This window comes from Chrysochloris asiatica, unplaced genomic scaffold (assembly GCF_000296735.1).
Source record: "Chrysochloris asiatica unplaced genomic scaffold, ChrAsi1.0 scaffold00001, whole genome shotgun sequence".
In the NCBI taxonomy this organism is placed as follows: Eukaryota; Metazoa; Chordata; class Mammalia; order Afrosoricida; family Chrysochloridae; genus Chrysochloris; species Chrysochloris asiatica.
This window is the reverse complement of record NW_006408519.1, coordinates 26,007,945-26,023,834: the sequence shown is the minus strand read 5'-3', so window position 1 is coordinate 26,023,834 and position 15,890 is coordinate 26,007,945. Positions and strand designations below refer to the sequence as shown.

The window sequence follows — 15,890 nt, the reverse complement described above, 5'->3', positions numbered from 1 at the left end:
GCTAGAGCTACACTATCTCTGGGATCCTAGTGTGATGCTGTAGGATAAGCACAGGACTGTTAACCCCAAGGTCAGTGGTTCAAACTCACCAGTTGCTCCTCAGAAACCCTATACAGAGTTGTTATGAGTCAGAACTGACTCGACAGCACTTAACAACAACACTCTAGCTCTGAGTTGTAGAATAAACACTGGACTGCTAAACACGAGGCCAGTGGTTCAAACACACCAGCTCAGAAACCCTATACAGGGTCACCATGAGTTGGAATGGAGTCCTGGTGTGGCACTGTGGGTTAATGTGCAGGATTCCAAAGTTGGTCTGAACCGCAAAGTCAGCGGTTCCAGCTCACCAGCTGTTCCTCAGAAACTCTATACAGGGTCACTATGGGTTGGAACTGACTCCACACCACTTAACATCAACATCATGAGCTGGAACCATCTCTATGACATTAACAACAACACTACCTTCTGCTATCTTAGCCACAGAAAACGTGTTTATCCTCAAACTCTTCTCTTTCTCTCATTCTGTGATTCCAACTCACGATATTCTCTTATTATATTATGACCTCCAGCATCTAGGTGTCATCTTAATTGTGTGAGTGATGACTGCAGTAGTCAGGACAAGGAATACAAAAGAGAAGGCAGAATGGATAAGAGAGAGATAAAGGCCAATTGACCAGTGGCTCTTCCGTGAATTCCTACTCGTGACAACTCCATGTATGTCACAGGAGAACTGTGCTCTGTAGGGTTGTCGGTAGTCGATTTGGGGGAATAATTTGCCAGGCGCTTCTTCCAAAGTACCTATAGATAGACTGAACTCTGCAACCTTTCATCACATTAAGTGTTGGTACCCCCCAGGGACTCCTTGGTTGGCTGCTGTTTTGTTGGTAAGTGCTGTTAAGGGATTTCTGTTTGACTCACAGCCACTATGTATAAGGTTTCCAAGGAGCAGCTAAAGGGTTTGAACTGCAATCTTGTGGTTAATTGTCTGGTGTTTGTCCTACAGAGCCACCCAGGACTCCTGAGTTGGTGGGTGTCATCAGGTCCTATGAGCTGGCTAGGAGTGCAGTGGTTCCACATGAATAAGCACTAGACTGTGAACCACAAGGTTGGTGGTTTGACCTCACTAGCTGCTCCATGGGAGAAAGATGAGACTTTCTGCTCCCACAAAGATTTACAGCCTCTGAAACCCTATACATGAGTTGGCTAGCACCTGATTATTTCTCTTCAGCTTTCTTTCATCTATTTCCTCTTTTTTACACATTCTTTCCTACCATGCGTCTTCTTTTCCAATTGTATACACCCGTTTCTCATTTATGAGCCCTAGTGGATTAAGCATTGGACTGCTAACTGTAAGGTTGGTGGTTCAAACCCACCAGTTGCTCTAACAGAGAAAGATAAGGCTATCTGCCCCCGTAAAGATTTATAACCTAGGAAATGCTCTAGAGCCATCTACTGTGCCCTACAGGGTCCGAATTGGCTCATCGGCAATGGGCATTCCTCATTTATCCACCTAGTTTGGTCCCCCAGACCAGGCCATTATGTGAGAATTGGGGGCTATGTCCCACCTTCAGCTCGCAGTTAGTCACTGCATCTCAGGATATGTGTAGCAAGGCAGACCCCCCATCACCATACCTTTCCTAATACCAGGGTCACCTGGGCGGGGACCCTGCTTGTCCTCCATACATCTCAGTCCCATAACCCCATGCAGTACCCTTCCCACCTACTCCCATTAACCTCTCCACACCTTCAGGTCCTCTTTTAGCTTCTCCCTGCCCACACACCACTTTAAATCATCCCACAATTGCCCCACAACCTGTGTGGTAACCGAGATGTCTCAGACAAATACAAGAAGGAATCCAATTGGCCACTTTCCCTCAAATGGCCCAGTCAGTGCTAAGGCCTCCAGTATACCTTCTGGAGCGTCCTACATTGGCTGCAGCCCTGTATGGAGCCTGGCCCATTGGAAGGGCCATCTGAGAATTTTTTCAAAGTTGTTATAAATACGAAATGTCAGATAATGAGATAATTGATAAATGAAGAGAAACTAGGTATTATTTACTTTTTTTTTTTTTAAAAAAAACACCTTTCACTGGTCTCAGCTTATTAACACAAAGTTAATAAGCAATCATGGAGCAACATGATGAAAGAGGAGACACAAGGTCCAATTCTAATGGACCTTGAATGCCGCCAAGGAGGGTGAACTGTATTTTCAATGCAGTTGCACATGACTGCAACTGCTGACGAGGATGATGCCGCCTGGGATAGACCAAAGAAATGAAGAATCAACTAGAAAGCCAAACCACTGGTGTTAAGAGACCAATTCGAAGCCAGGTAAAAGATGGGGAGATCTGAATTCAATTAGTGGTAGGATTTCTGCCAGCTTATAAGGTACCTTCCAGCAAAGTAGAAAAATGTGTGCCTTCACATGTCCTGGCATGCCTTGGTCCCCTTGGCTGGTGTCTTGGAGGCCTTGGGCAGTGGGAATGGAAAACAGCTTTGCATTTGATTATACATAGTAGCGAAGAAGGAGAACTCCAAACCCTGAGAAATTACCTGAGAAAGACTGCTGCCCATTTGTGATTCAATATTTCCCCAAAAATACATTGTTGTGGTCAAGAGAGGGTTTTGAAAAAAGACTGCACTAGACTGTGACAGACAGACAGACAGAGAACACTCTCTTAGAGACTGCATCGCTCAGAAAGAACACGGACACATATTTCTGACCCATAAACTTTTCTTGTCACTGCATCGTTAAATGCTCATTTTGATTAATAAGCACAAGTCCTTAAGAAAAAGGAAGACTTAAATATAATTTCCATAAAGCTACAGGATGCTTCAGTTTTCAAAAGGTCAATAGTGTTGAACTCCTAAATGATGACAAAGTATGAGAGAAGGACATTACCTTTAGACCCTGTTCTCCTTGTTGACCCTTTGGTCCTCGGAGTCCTGGACCTCCCTAGAAAACAGATGGTAAGTATTAGCTCAAAGAAAAATCTCAGAACAGTATATTCCATCCACTTTCCTTACAATATGGATTATATTATTCTTATTTTGTATAAAGGCCAACACATTGTGTAATGGTATATGTTCATCATGATCCCTTTCTGGAAATTTGCCACTTCCCTTCATCCCCCAGCCCTCCCTGTAGATGACCTCATAGTTTGAGAGAATTTTCTATGCCAAAGTATTTTAAGTCTTGAAAATGATAGGATTAATTTACTTAGTCATTGTATAATACCATTGCTACTAATGGATGAAAATATTATAATATACTATTAATCTAAAATTGTTTATGTCTTATACCATAATTTTGAGATACAATTATTCCATGAAATTGTTTTTTAAAATGCAACTGAATGTAGTAATAATTTCAGATTTATTTAGCCATTACATAATACCACAGATACTAATGGATAAAAATATTAAAATATACTATTAATTTAAAAATATATATGTCTTACATCATAACTTTGTGATATAATTATTCAATAAAATTGTTTTAGACAAAGCAACTGATGGATAACAACTTACAGAATTAAGTTAGTCATTGCATAATACCATTACTACAAATGGATGAAAATATTAAAATATACCACTAAGCTAAAATTACATATGTCTTATACAATACCTTTGAGATAAATTACTCAATAAAATTATTTTATAAACAAGCAACTGAATCTAGTAATGATTTCATTTTTCTTATATATACAGTTAAAAAAAATTGATTCAGGTTTTTGAAACTTACCAAGATTTGCCATGTTAATGTACCATCTCCACTAATAAATATTTTCTTTATATAGGTATTTATATAAATGTGTATATGTATTTATATATTCTTTGTACATATGTATATAAATTTATGTATGTGCATATATATAAAATCTGAATATTTTTTATTGACCTTAATCTTGGTTGCCTATCTTCCAGACTTTAAAAAATACAATTGTAAATTTACATTATATGTATAAAAATACATATCATTAGGAAACATCACCTATAACATTTTTTTGATATTTAAATTTAAGTATGTTTTAAGAAGAAATATCAGTCTCGAATAAATGGAATGTTATCACTTATTAAAAGTAGAAGGTAATCTTAAAAGCAGACTTCAAATAATGTTATTAAATTTAGCTAGACTTTGTTCCTATTGAAGGCTGTGATCCAAGGCTTTGTTCTTTGCTAAAAAGGGGTATGACATTGTTGGTGGTCGTGTGCCGTGGAGTCGGTTCCGACTCATAGCAACCCTGTATAGGGTTTCTGAGGCTGTAAATCTTTATGGGCGCAGAAAGCCTCAACTTTCGAGGTTCTAGTTTAGAATTGCTGACTGTGGGGTTAGTAGCCTGACTTATAACCACTACGCTATCAGAGTTAGGAGGCTTATATGGGCAATAGAGGGAGAATTTCTCTTTTACCTAGTCAAAAGGATTGAAAATCATTGAAATTGGGAAAACTTCCTCCCTATGAGATTCCAGTTTATTTCCTGTGATGTTTATGAGTCCTGGTGTGGCACTATGGGTTAATGCACTGGACAGTAAAGTTCAGTTGAACCTCAAGATTGGTAGTTGAAGCTTACCAGCACACTCCTTGGAAACATTATAAAGAGTCGCTATGGGTCAAAACCAACTCAGCAAGTAACAATAACAACAATAATGTTTGTGACTACTGACAATCATTTTATGAACCACCAGCAAGGCACTAATGTCATGTGGGAAAATACTGGATCAAATCATCTTGAAGGTTTTGTCCAGCTTTTTTTCTTTTTTAACTATTTAAATTCACCCCCATCCCCTGGATCTTGGTTGCTTATCTTCCAGACTTTTAAAAATACGATGATAAATTTACATTTATGTATGCAAATATGTATCTATAGAAAACATCACCTATAATATTTTCATGGTATTATTTTATATGTATAGTTTTGTGTGGCCACTTTTAATATAGTGTTCTGAATTTTCTTTAACTTAATATGTTTTAGAAATCTTTCTATGTGCTTTTATCCATTTGCAATTTTTCTCATAGTAACTACCTGTTTATACACTTCATTCAGTTTTCTATTGGGCTTAATTCTTTAACATATAGGAATCCTTCACATATTTGGATACTACATCTGTAACTTATATAGGGGCAAATATATTTTTCCAATTGTTGTTAAAGCGCCATCAAGTCAGTTCCGACCCATAGTGACCCTGTGTAGGGTTTCCAAGGAGCAGCTGGTAAGCTTGAACTGCAGACCTTGCAGTTCAAACCCATTTTGCAGTCCAGCGCATTAACCCACAGCACCATACTATTGACTACTTAAGAGCGTTTCCTGATTCCCTACTCTCTTTTATGCCACCTACTATAAAGACCAAGGAGTTCTGGTAGCATTGTGGTTATGAATCGGGCTGCTAGCCTCAAGGTCAGCAGTTCGAAACTACCAGTGGTTCCATGGGAGAAAGATGAGGCTTTCTGCTCCTGTAAAGATTTGTAGCCTCGGAAACCCTATACAGGGTTGCTATGAATCAGAACTGACTCAATTGACACATAACCACCACTATAAAGACCCAGAACCCTGATGGTGTGATGGTCAATGTTGAATCGAAAGGTCAGTGATTCAAACTCACCAGCTGCTTGGTGGGAGAAAAAACCTGCCAACCTGCTGCCATAAAGATGGTGTTGTTGAGTCGGTTCTGACCCATGGCAACTCAGTATACGGTTTCCGAGGAGCAGCTGGTGAGCTACACCTGCCAACCTTGCAGTTCAAACTGGCAAAGTCCAGTGCACCACAGCAACACGCCAGGGCTCCCCCATAAAGATTACAGCCTAGGAAACCCTATGGGCCAGCACAACTCCACTCCTGTAAGGTTGCTATAGGTTCAGGTCAATGTAACAATATGCGCTGAACTGCAAATTCTGTTTGATCCTCAAGGTTGGTGGTTCAAACTCACCAGCCACTCCTCAGAAACCCTATATAGGGTCACTATGGGTTGGAACTGACTTGTCAATACTTAACAACAACAACAACATAAAGGCTAAAAGAGCCACAGTAGGATGCTGGTACAATGTTTGCTGTTGTGTTAAGTGTTGTCAAGTCGGCTCTGATTCATAGCGACCCAGTAAAGGATTTTTGAGGGGTGAGTATGAACTGCCAACGTAGGGGTTCAAAGCAACCTTGCGGTCCAGTGCATTGCCATGCAGGGCCACACAAGGTCCTCTCTTGGGTTCTTGCTGCGTTGTCAGTAGCATCATTTGCTGTGGGAGTTTTACTCAGAACTTTGGTTGGATTTGCTAATGTCCTAATAGTTGACACCACACTCTATTAGCCTCATTTCATTCCTTGTAACCAAATGCATCCCACTTAACATACCCAGTCTGCCACAACTCTTTCAGTTTGTTTCTGAATAGATGTTTTTTAATAGACTATTTTGCTCAAATGTGACTATCTGTCTTACAGAAAATCATATCATAAGCATAATGTCTAGAAGCTGTGGTTGTTGTTTAGTGCCCTGGAGCAGGCTCCTACCCAGAGCGATCCTGTATAGGGTTTCCGAGGGGCAGCTGGTGAGCTTGAACAACCGACTGTGTGGTTCAAAGTGACTGCGGTCTAGCACATTAGATAGAAAATACTTTTTATACTTGTAACTTAATTTCCCACCTTATCCCTAGCTCTTAGTCATCACTGAGCACGTAACAAGTTAGAATTCAACAAATTTTTATAAACAAGCAAAAAAAAAAAAAAAAATCTATGCTTTTAATAAGAAAACATAAGTCTAGGCAAAGCATATGTGTCTCTCTCACCATGGACATCTTCCTTTTTATAACTATATTGGCACAAAATACTGCTGAGTAAATTCCTGAATGAAGAAATAATCATAATAAGTAAGTTCAATCTTCATTCAGGCTGTATAACACATTGTTTCTGATACTATGTCATAAATGGATTATTATACTTTACATCACTGGAGAGTTTCAACATCTTTTCCCAGTTTCATACCCTCTTTCCCTCAAGTCAAAGCTCGAACATTCTCTTTCACTTCTCTGTTGCTCATTTCTCATTACCTGATAAGTTTGACCCTTAGGACATACATAAATATTTTACGACTTGTTCCAGTAACATTACAGATTTGAACACCTCCAGGTACAAGCACTTATTAAAATAAAATAATCATTATTGCAAATAAAAATTCGATCCTAATGAATATTAAGGAACGGATAAGAAAAGGACACACCACAGAAAAAACTGGAGTAATAGATAACTTGCACAAAGACTGGTTTTGGGTAGGATTGGGGAGACAGTTGTGATTTTCTGGATAGCTTGTATTTTTAAGCAAACAAGAGGCAACAACATGTGAATTTGGACCAAAGATAGGGGAGGAAGGGTTGAAATGAAAAGTGTTCTTTAAAGCTAAGAAACTTGAAAACCTGTATTCTGAATAAAGAAGACCAGAGGAGAACTGATGCATTTGAGTTATGGCATTGGATGAGAATATTAAAAGTATCATACACTGCCAGAAGAACAAACAAATCTCTGTTATAAGAAGTAGAGCCAGAGTGCTCCTTAGAAGCCAGGATGGCCAGACTTTGTCTCTCATACTTCAGATATGTTAGCAGGAGGTTTCAGTCCCTGGAGAAGGACATCATGCTGGGTAAAGTGGAGGGTCAGCAAAAAATAGGAAGACCCCCAATGAGATGGGCTGGCACAGTGGTGGCAGCAATGGGCTTAAGTGTAGCAACAATTATGAAATTGGCACAGGACCGGGCAGTATTTTGTTCTGTTGTGCATCATCAGATCACTATGAGTCGGTACCGACTCCACGCCACCTAACAACAATTCTGAATAAATCTAGGGGGGAAAACGCTACTAGGTGGGAAGGATCCCTGGTGGTGCAGTCCTGAAGTACTTGGTTGCTAACTGAAAGGTCATCAGTTCCAATCCACCAGCTGCTCCACAAGAGAAAGATGTGGCTGCCCACTTCTATAAAGATTACTGTCTCAGAAACGTCATTGGAAGCAGTTTTACCCTGTTTTACATGGGCACTAGAAGTTGAAATCCACTCAAGAGCAACCATAGTGGTTGGGTGACCAAGATCTCTCTGCTTTAGCTATGAGATAATAGAAAACATTTTCCTGAAGAAACAGCAATCTGGGAGCAGATTGCTTCCACTTTGAGACACTGTGAATCAAAGCTAATTTACTGCCTTCCAGTTCCCATTCTAGTCAGTTAGGAAGGGGGTGGGGGTGGGGGAAAGATGAAAGGAGAGGCGTTTATTTCCTATTTAAGGAAAAGACTTAGTCGTAAGATCGCACATATTTGCATAGGATTCTAAGTAATCAAGTCCCTAGCTAGAGGTCCAGGAGCATAGCTAAGACTCAGGAAATGCTAGCACGTTAAAGAAACACTAGGAATGAATGTGGAGGACAATTAGCATGCTCTGTTATAGTTATCAACACTACCTTGTGTCAATGTGGGAAATATGAGTATTTGAGGATGAATAAAAACTGGAAATTACTATTAGTCTCTCATACAAATATCCAAAGGACAATCTTTAGAAAAAAGAAAAATTATGCCAAGAGAAATTCCTAGCAAATACGTATGAAAGTCTTAGCAAGTTGTAACAAGTAAAAATCATAAACAAAATGTCCAACTTAAGACATTAAAGAAAAAGTTTTAAAACACTCAATATCAACAGCAATAGAACATACAGAGGTTGATCCAAGGTGAAAGACTTTCAAGGAAATCATATAGGTTGAAAGAAGGGTAGAAAAATTTTATAAAGACCTTGTTAAGCTGAATACCTCTGCTAAATTTCTAAGTCAATTATTAAAATAACAGACCTAATTTGCAAACTGTTGCTGTTCGAAGTCATTGAGTCTGTTCTAATTCACAATCAACCTACATAGAGCAGGGCAAAACACTGCCCAGTCTTCTGACACTATTCTGCAGTTATTCATAAGGTTTTTATGAATTGTGGTGAACAATTCAGAATTGGTCCACCTCTCCTTCTTCCTAGTCTGACTTTGTCCGAAAGCTCCACTGAAACGTGCCCACCATGGGCGACCCTGATGGTATTTAAAATACTGGTGGCACAGCTTCCAGAATCACAGAATCACACAAGCCACCACAGTAGGATGAACTGACTGATGAGTGGGTGAGGGAAAAAGAAAAACATGAATACTAAAGCAGAAGACAACAAAAAAGTTTATAAATTAAAAGACAATCTCAATTAACTAAGACACCAACTACATAGAAAAGAATTATCTGAACAAAGTAAGCGAAAATGATTCATCCTGAAGGCGGGTACAAAATTATACATATATTATTTTTTGTACTCTTTTCTAAGTTTAAAATATTTAATAACTAAACGTAAGTTTATTAAAAAAAATACTAAAAGATAAAACTTATTGCAACATTGATACCAAAAACGGTACAGCTTTGATTTTAGCAAAGAAAACTAGAGAAACAAAATAATCTGAGGATAACACAGTCACTCAATCTACCTTCACAAACTACTTAAGAAAACCTTTGTGAACGTTCATTGTGTAGACATAAATTATTACTCTCCTGTCCTGAAGCGGCTCTGTAGAATATACACTGGACTGTTAACCAAAAGGTTAGCCATTCAAATCTACCACCTACTCCTGGGAAACCTTATAGTTTGAAGGCTTAGTACTGGAAATACATATGCCTTTTATTGAGATCATCAATAATATGTAGGTATTGTTGGTGGTGGTAAGTGCCAATGAGTCGGTTCTGACCCAGAGCGACCTTGTATAGGATTTCTGAGAAGCGGCTGGTAAACTTAAACCATTGACCTTGCAGTTCAAATGGCTTTGCAGTCTGGCACATTATCCCACAGTGCCACACCAGGACATACATATAAATGTGTGTGTGTGCATGTGTGATAAGCACATGTTAGAAACTTCTAATATTCTGAAGGAAAAGCATCTAGTACTTTTTGTATCTTAATGTATTTAATAATTACCACTTCTCACTCTGACGTATCAGACATTCTGCACAAATACACTAGATGATTTTCAGAGCAACGACTCTTTAGTAAACTACCATATTATATATTGATTTGTATTGTTCTGAAAGCTGACAGGAAAATTTGGCACACAATGGAAAATAAATCTTTATTTTTGATTCCCAGATTATACTACAGACAAACCTGTACATTTGATTTAAGTTTTATGGTGCACGGAGTACATATGACATTTTATGTGGTGTATTCCTCACACTCTCAATTAAAGAGGGGGACTACTTTCTACATGGGAGTCCTGGTGTGGCACTGTGGGTTAATGCACTGGACTGCAAAGTCATTGGAACCGCAAAGTTGGCAGTTCAACCTCACCAGCCGCACCTTGGAAACCCTATACAGAGTTGCTATGGGTCAAAACTGACTCGATTGTACTTAACAACAACAACAAAATGGTGCTGTGGACTCCTGGTGTGTGTGGCACTGTAGAATCAGCACTGGACTGCAAACCACAAGGTTGTCCATTCAAACCCACTAGCTGCTACTTGGAAACCTCACAGGCTCACTATGAGCTGGAATTGACTGACTCGATGGCACTTAACAACAACAGTGGTACTGTAGGATAAGCATTGGACTACCAATTGCAATGTCAGCAGTCCAAACCTACCAGCTACACACTCTGTGGGGAAAAGATGAGGCTCTCTGCTCCTGTAAATATTTATAGTCTCTGAAACCCTATGCAGGGTCGCTATGAATTGGAATCAAGTTTATGAAAGGGGGCTTGGGTAGACAGAGTATTTCTTATGATTAATTCAAAATACTCTCTCAGCATTAACTTCTGATATAGAATGGGCCAGAATGATGGTACAAAAATCTTACAAGTACAAGTAAAGGGACAATGTTTGAAATATTCAGACTAAAAATAATCCACCGTACTTTAAAGGGAAGATTTTTAATAGATTGTGCTAGGAGAGGAAGTATGTCATAATGAGTAAGAAAATTATCTGTAAGGGCCAGGGAGACCTGGAATGGAATCCCACATGCACCAAGCTGCATTCTTTAGGCAAGTTACTTATATCCCTGTACCTTAGTTTACACCTAGGATTATGCCAATAACAGGCGTAGCATTTAGTAGAGTGGCCAACAAGAGTAGACACATGATAGCTATTCACATTATTTAAAAAAACAAACAAAAAAACCATTGACTTCAGAGGGAGCCAAACCAGGCAACACTTACTGGTGGGCCAATTGGCCCCAGAGCCCCATTGCTGTTTTCCGAGCAGGAGCAGGAGTGTGGAAGTTCTGGACAGGTCTCTTCATCCCGCTGAGGATAGAGAAAAAAAGCACAGCTGTTAATAAGGCTGCCTTAACTCAAACACTTTTAGATAAAAACAAATAGAAGATAGAAAAAAAGATTAAGAGAGCTATCGTCTAGAAAGGCAGGGCATATTCTCCTCTGATGACAAGTCGTTTCTACCCATGAAAAAGGGATGGTGGTGAGTGAGCCATCGTCCATCAATGGAATGTTGATAAGCAGTCTGGGAAGCCAGGGAGAACAGAAAGTCACAAGTAAGAGCAAAAAGATATCTTGGCTACCATTTCATTTAGCTGGAGTAACGCGTAGTACACTATGAAGTAATGGTCTTGGAAATGCTATATCACATTATTTTGTCCTTTTCAGAAAGAAGACTTGTGGGCATGGCCAATGAAAACAACCAATCTATACAAAAACAAACAAAATCTCAAAACCAGTGTTCAAATCCATCAATTCCCTGTGGACATTTCAACGGCTCACATTCCTTGACTGAAAATAAGAGAAATCTCACAGTATCAATTTAAGATTTGTGATGGGAGGTCTTTTTTCTTCTTTTTATTGCCATGTGACACTACAAGATAGATTCTGACTATAACACTGAGTATATCTGAATGAGTTCTTGGAGTGTAGAGGAAGGCATGACACTTGCTAACAGTTATTAAGCAATTAGTGACTCCCCATTTGAAACAGCAGTTAAAGGGAACTCAGTTTCTGGGATAGGGAATCACAGAACCTCACGCCAAATCAAAAATGCAGTGCTGTCGAATCAACTCTGTCTCATAGCAATCGGGTCAGAGGAAAAGAGGAAGACCCCCAGCAAGATGGATTGGCAAAGTGGCAGCATCCATGGACTCAAGCATGGCACCAATTGTGAGGTTGGCCCAAGACTGGGCAGTGTTTCGTTCTGTTGTGCACAGGGTTGCTATGAGTCAGTACCGACTCGATGGCACCTAACAACAACAGGACAGAGTAGAACTGTCCCACGAAGTTCCCAAAGCTATAAATCTTTCAATAGCACTCTGCCACATCTTTCTCCCATGGAGTTGTTTCTGGGTTCCAACCGCTAACCATTCAATTAGCAGCTGAGCGCTTTAATCACTAGCGCATCAGGACCTCCAGACCCTCATAGCATTCACTGGTCCGTCCCTCTAGGGTGGAGCTGTATTATCTAAGACTTCGGAGGAAAGCAAGATGCGAGCTGACTGAAACATGAATGCTGATCATTAAATTGGTAAATTGAAAATGAGTTGAGTCATTATGAGCTTAGGAATTTGGGGGTATGTGGACTTTGTGTCAGTGATGTCCCTGGGGCAGTAATGGCCACATGTGACCATATGTGGTGGTTCTGGCATGCCTCCTTCTTAACTTCTTTCTAATTTTAATTCTCAGCACAATGACTTATCTAGGACTTGAGTGTTGAGAAAAAGCCTTTCATCTTTGATAAAAAATGAAATACAATTTCAATAAAGGACAGACTAAAGAATGAAAGGTTACTTACCAGGCCTGGAAGTTCACAGCATTTGTCTTTATTGGCCCATAACGTGGAACAAACAATATCAAACATCTGTAACTGGAACTGCATTTAAAAAAGAAAATGGTCACTCACTCACTTAATGAAAGATGTATAGATGCATAGCCTTTATGATTATAATGATTTCAGATAGCTATTATGTAATGGAGCATAAATAATTTTGCAACATTACAAATAAGTAAATAAAAAGTAACTTCAACAATACCAAGCTCATTTCATTCCTCATATACACAGTGATGTAAGATTTTGTCTATAATGATTTCATCACCATCTAAATATCCTTAGCCCAACTCTCCCTCTCCTGACTAGACTGAAAGGGTCAGCGTGGTTCCTCTTTTGACGTGTTCCCTGCACTGACCATCACAGTGACTCCTAAATGTCTCTGTGATCACTCAACACTCCAGAAGTCTCTTATACAGCAGACCTGTCACTGTACAATGTGATTGTTTATGTTATCGCCTCCTTAGCATGTCAACTATTCATGGAATCCTTTATTCACCTCTGCACCTCTGATCATAAGATGGGAATATAAGTGTTCATAAAGTCTAACTCAATTAATTATAACTTTATTCATTTATTTATTCATACATTCAGAATTTTTTTTTCTTCCAGAATGTAAGTTAGACACTATGTAGACTTTTAGGATACGTAAAAAATAAAAAGTAAAATAATAATAACAATAATAAAGGACCTTGCCATCAAGGAACTCCCTGTGTTGAGGAGACAGACTCATAAATGACTGTATATAACAGGGTAAATAAATATCCAGTCGGATTCACAGATGGGATTGTGAGAAGATGTGCTAAATGAACATTAATGTAAACCACTGATGATGCTATAAATGTGTAGACAGCTTTGCTCCATTCATGCACATTGGCAATCATTCAATGTACCATTTGAAATACAGAGAAACATCGTTACACAGTCATGGGCCACATAATGTATGTTCAGACAACGTCCAACTGCATATGTGTTTGTGGTCCCAACCCCCATAAAACCCATTATTAAATATTCTAGGTCACACAGTGTTGCATAATAACGAATGGGCACTTTTTTGCACTATGTATCAAAACATTTTATTACTGTATTAGTAAGTTAAAGATGTTTCAGTATATCTGGAAATGTTTCTAGAATGTTTTTCATTCATAGACTGGAACACTATATACTAAGTTCAAAGACAAAAATTTAACTAACTGATGTTAGCTATGAACCATACCTAATTATTTTAACTTACATACAAATATGACTTAAAGATAGATTTAGGAATGGGACTTGTTTGTAACCCAGGGACCGCCTCTATGTTACATGGTGTTTGCACGATGTCCAAATCACAAAACGTTTTATCTCATAGAAAATATCATGGACGCTAAGCCATGCATGATTGTACTATCTTAAGGACTAACAACAGCCTGGTGACCCAACCATTTTTAACATATTTCTTCCTATATTATTTTCAAATATTAACAGTTTCATTAATTACAATGCTGGAAAAAGGACAGACATTCTTTTCACTTTATGTCTGCAACTGTTTTCCACTAGTGATGTTTCCAGAGATGGAAACTCTTGGTACTTTGTTTCATCCCAAAGAATACTAGTTATTCCTTGCCAGCCTAAAGAGTCTGGTGGATAGAAATGCAAATGCATGAGTAGATAGAACTACCAAAATTGGTTATCAGAGTTTTTTGTGAATGGAAAGATTTACTTAACGCAAGACTTTTCAGTAACTCCAAGGGCTGTGGAGCTAGACTGCTTGGATGTGAACCTTAACTCATTCATTCACAAGTCAAGTTATTTTGTACAAGTTACCTACCAGCCACTCCTTGGAAACCCTATAAGGGTCGCTATGGGTCAGAACTAACTCAATGGCACTTACCAACAACAACAACTTGGGTCTTGGAGTCTCAGCTTCCTCACCTGTAAAATCAGTATAATAATAGTAGCTACTGTTGTGGATTTTATGAAGATGAAATGAACTCATAGAGGGAAATATTTAGAACAAGGTCTGAAACATATTTTTAATAAATAATAAATATTTTGAAATTCTATGCACAACTCTTGCATAACTGAATTAATTTAATGTACTAGAGTATGTAATATAGAAGTTAAAAAAGGGAATCAAAATGAAAATGATACAGTATTGAGGGCAGAAAAATAATAACAATTTGTTTCCACAATAGTCATATTGGATTTTTGGTGTTAGTAAATAACAACTATATTAGTAGCCAACATTTGCTGTGTTGAAAACCTACTACATACATTGCACATATCAATTCATCTTAAGATCACACTATGAAGTATGAGAAGAGTAATGTCAACTCTGTTTTGTAAATTACGACTTGGAATGAAAGAATTTAAATCTATGCCAAAAGCTTAGCTTCATATAGTATTTGAATAGTACCAAGAATTTATTGTGGCCTATTTTTATGGTACATGAATCTTTGGCTAATGTTTGAAATGCAGAGACTCCAAGTTAATATTACAATGCCATTTTATCTGGTGACATTTATTAAAAGGGGTCTATTATGACAGTATTAAAGAGACTCGGTTAAGTATGTGAATCATTCATCTATTAAGAAATTTTCCATTTCTGAATAGAGCCCTCAATATAAAAACATTTTTGTGAATGGAAAGATTTACTTAAAAGCATGGTTTTCACAGACGCCAATATACACTAGGCTTACTTAAAGTTTTTCAAATAAACATTCACCACCTAATAACATATAACAGTACAATGTCTACATACAAACCTTTGCTTAGACTTTTGCCAATGAAATTTTTGGGGTGTTATGAACACATTTTATTTATTCAAAGGGGTGAATGGCTACTAAGAGTTTACTGAAGCCAGAACTATTATTTGAGGAATGCTACATGGGTTGTCTTCTTTTTCAAGTTAGATGAGGTCTGTAGCCTGTGTGTGTGTGTGTGTGTGTGTGTGTGAGTACAACAAATTTATTCATAGTAGTTTACAATTTTAATAGTTTAAATTCTCCAGCCTTTATTTAATGAATTATCTTCTTTCCAAGTCACATTTCTGTTTTGTTTTTGTTTTAACCTCTCTGGTTTTTATTCTAAAAGTAAGGACATGCAT

The 15,890-nt window shown here is 38.3% G+C and overlaps 1 protein-coding gene across 1 annotated transcript in view; it reads right to left on the bottom strand.

Annotated features, from left to right (window-relative positions):
- The window catches only part of COL14A1 (collagen, type XIV, alpha 1), a 217,518-nt gene that overhangs the window by 54,664 nt on the left and 146,964 nt on the right, over positions 1-15,890 (bottom strand). The window contains exons 34-36 of the mRNA XM_006830676.1: positions 12,770-12,847; positions 11,194-11,280; positions 2,903-2,956 (exon numbers count right to left, since the gene is read on the bottom strand). Coding sequence (XP_006830739.1) covers positions 2,903-2,956; positions 11,194-11,280; positions 12,770-12,847 — 219 coding nt within the window. The remainder of the gene's footprint in view (positions 1-2,902; positions 2,957-11,193; positions 11,281-12,769; positions 12,848-15,890) is intronic.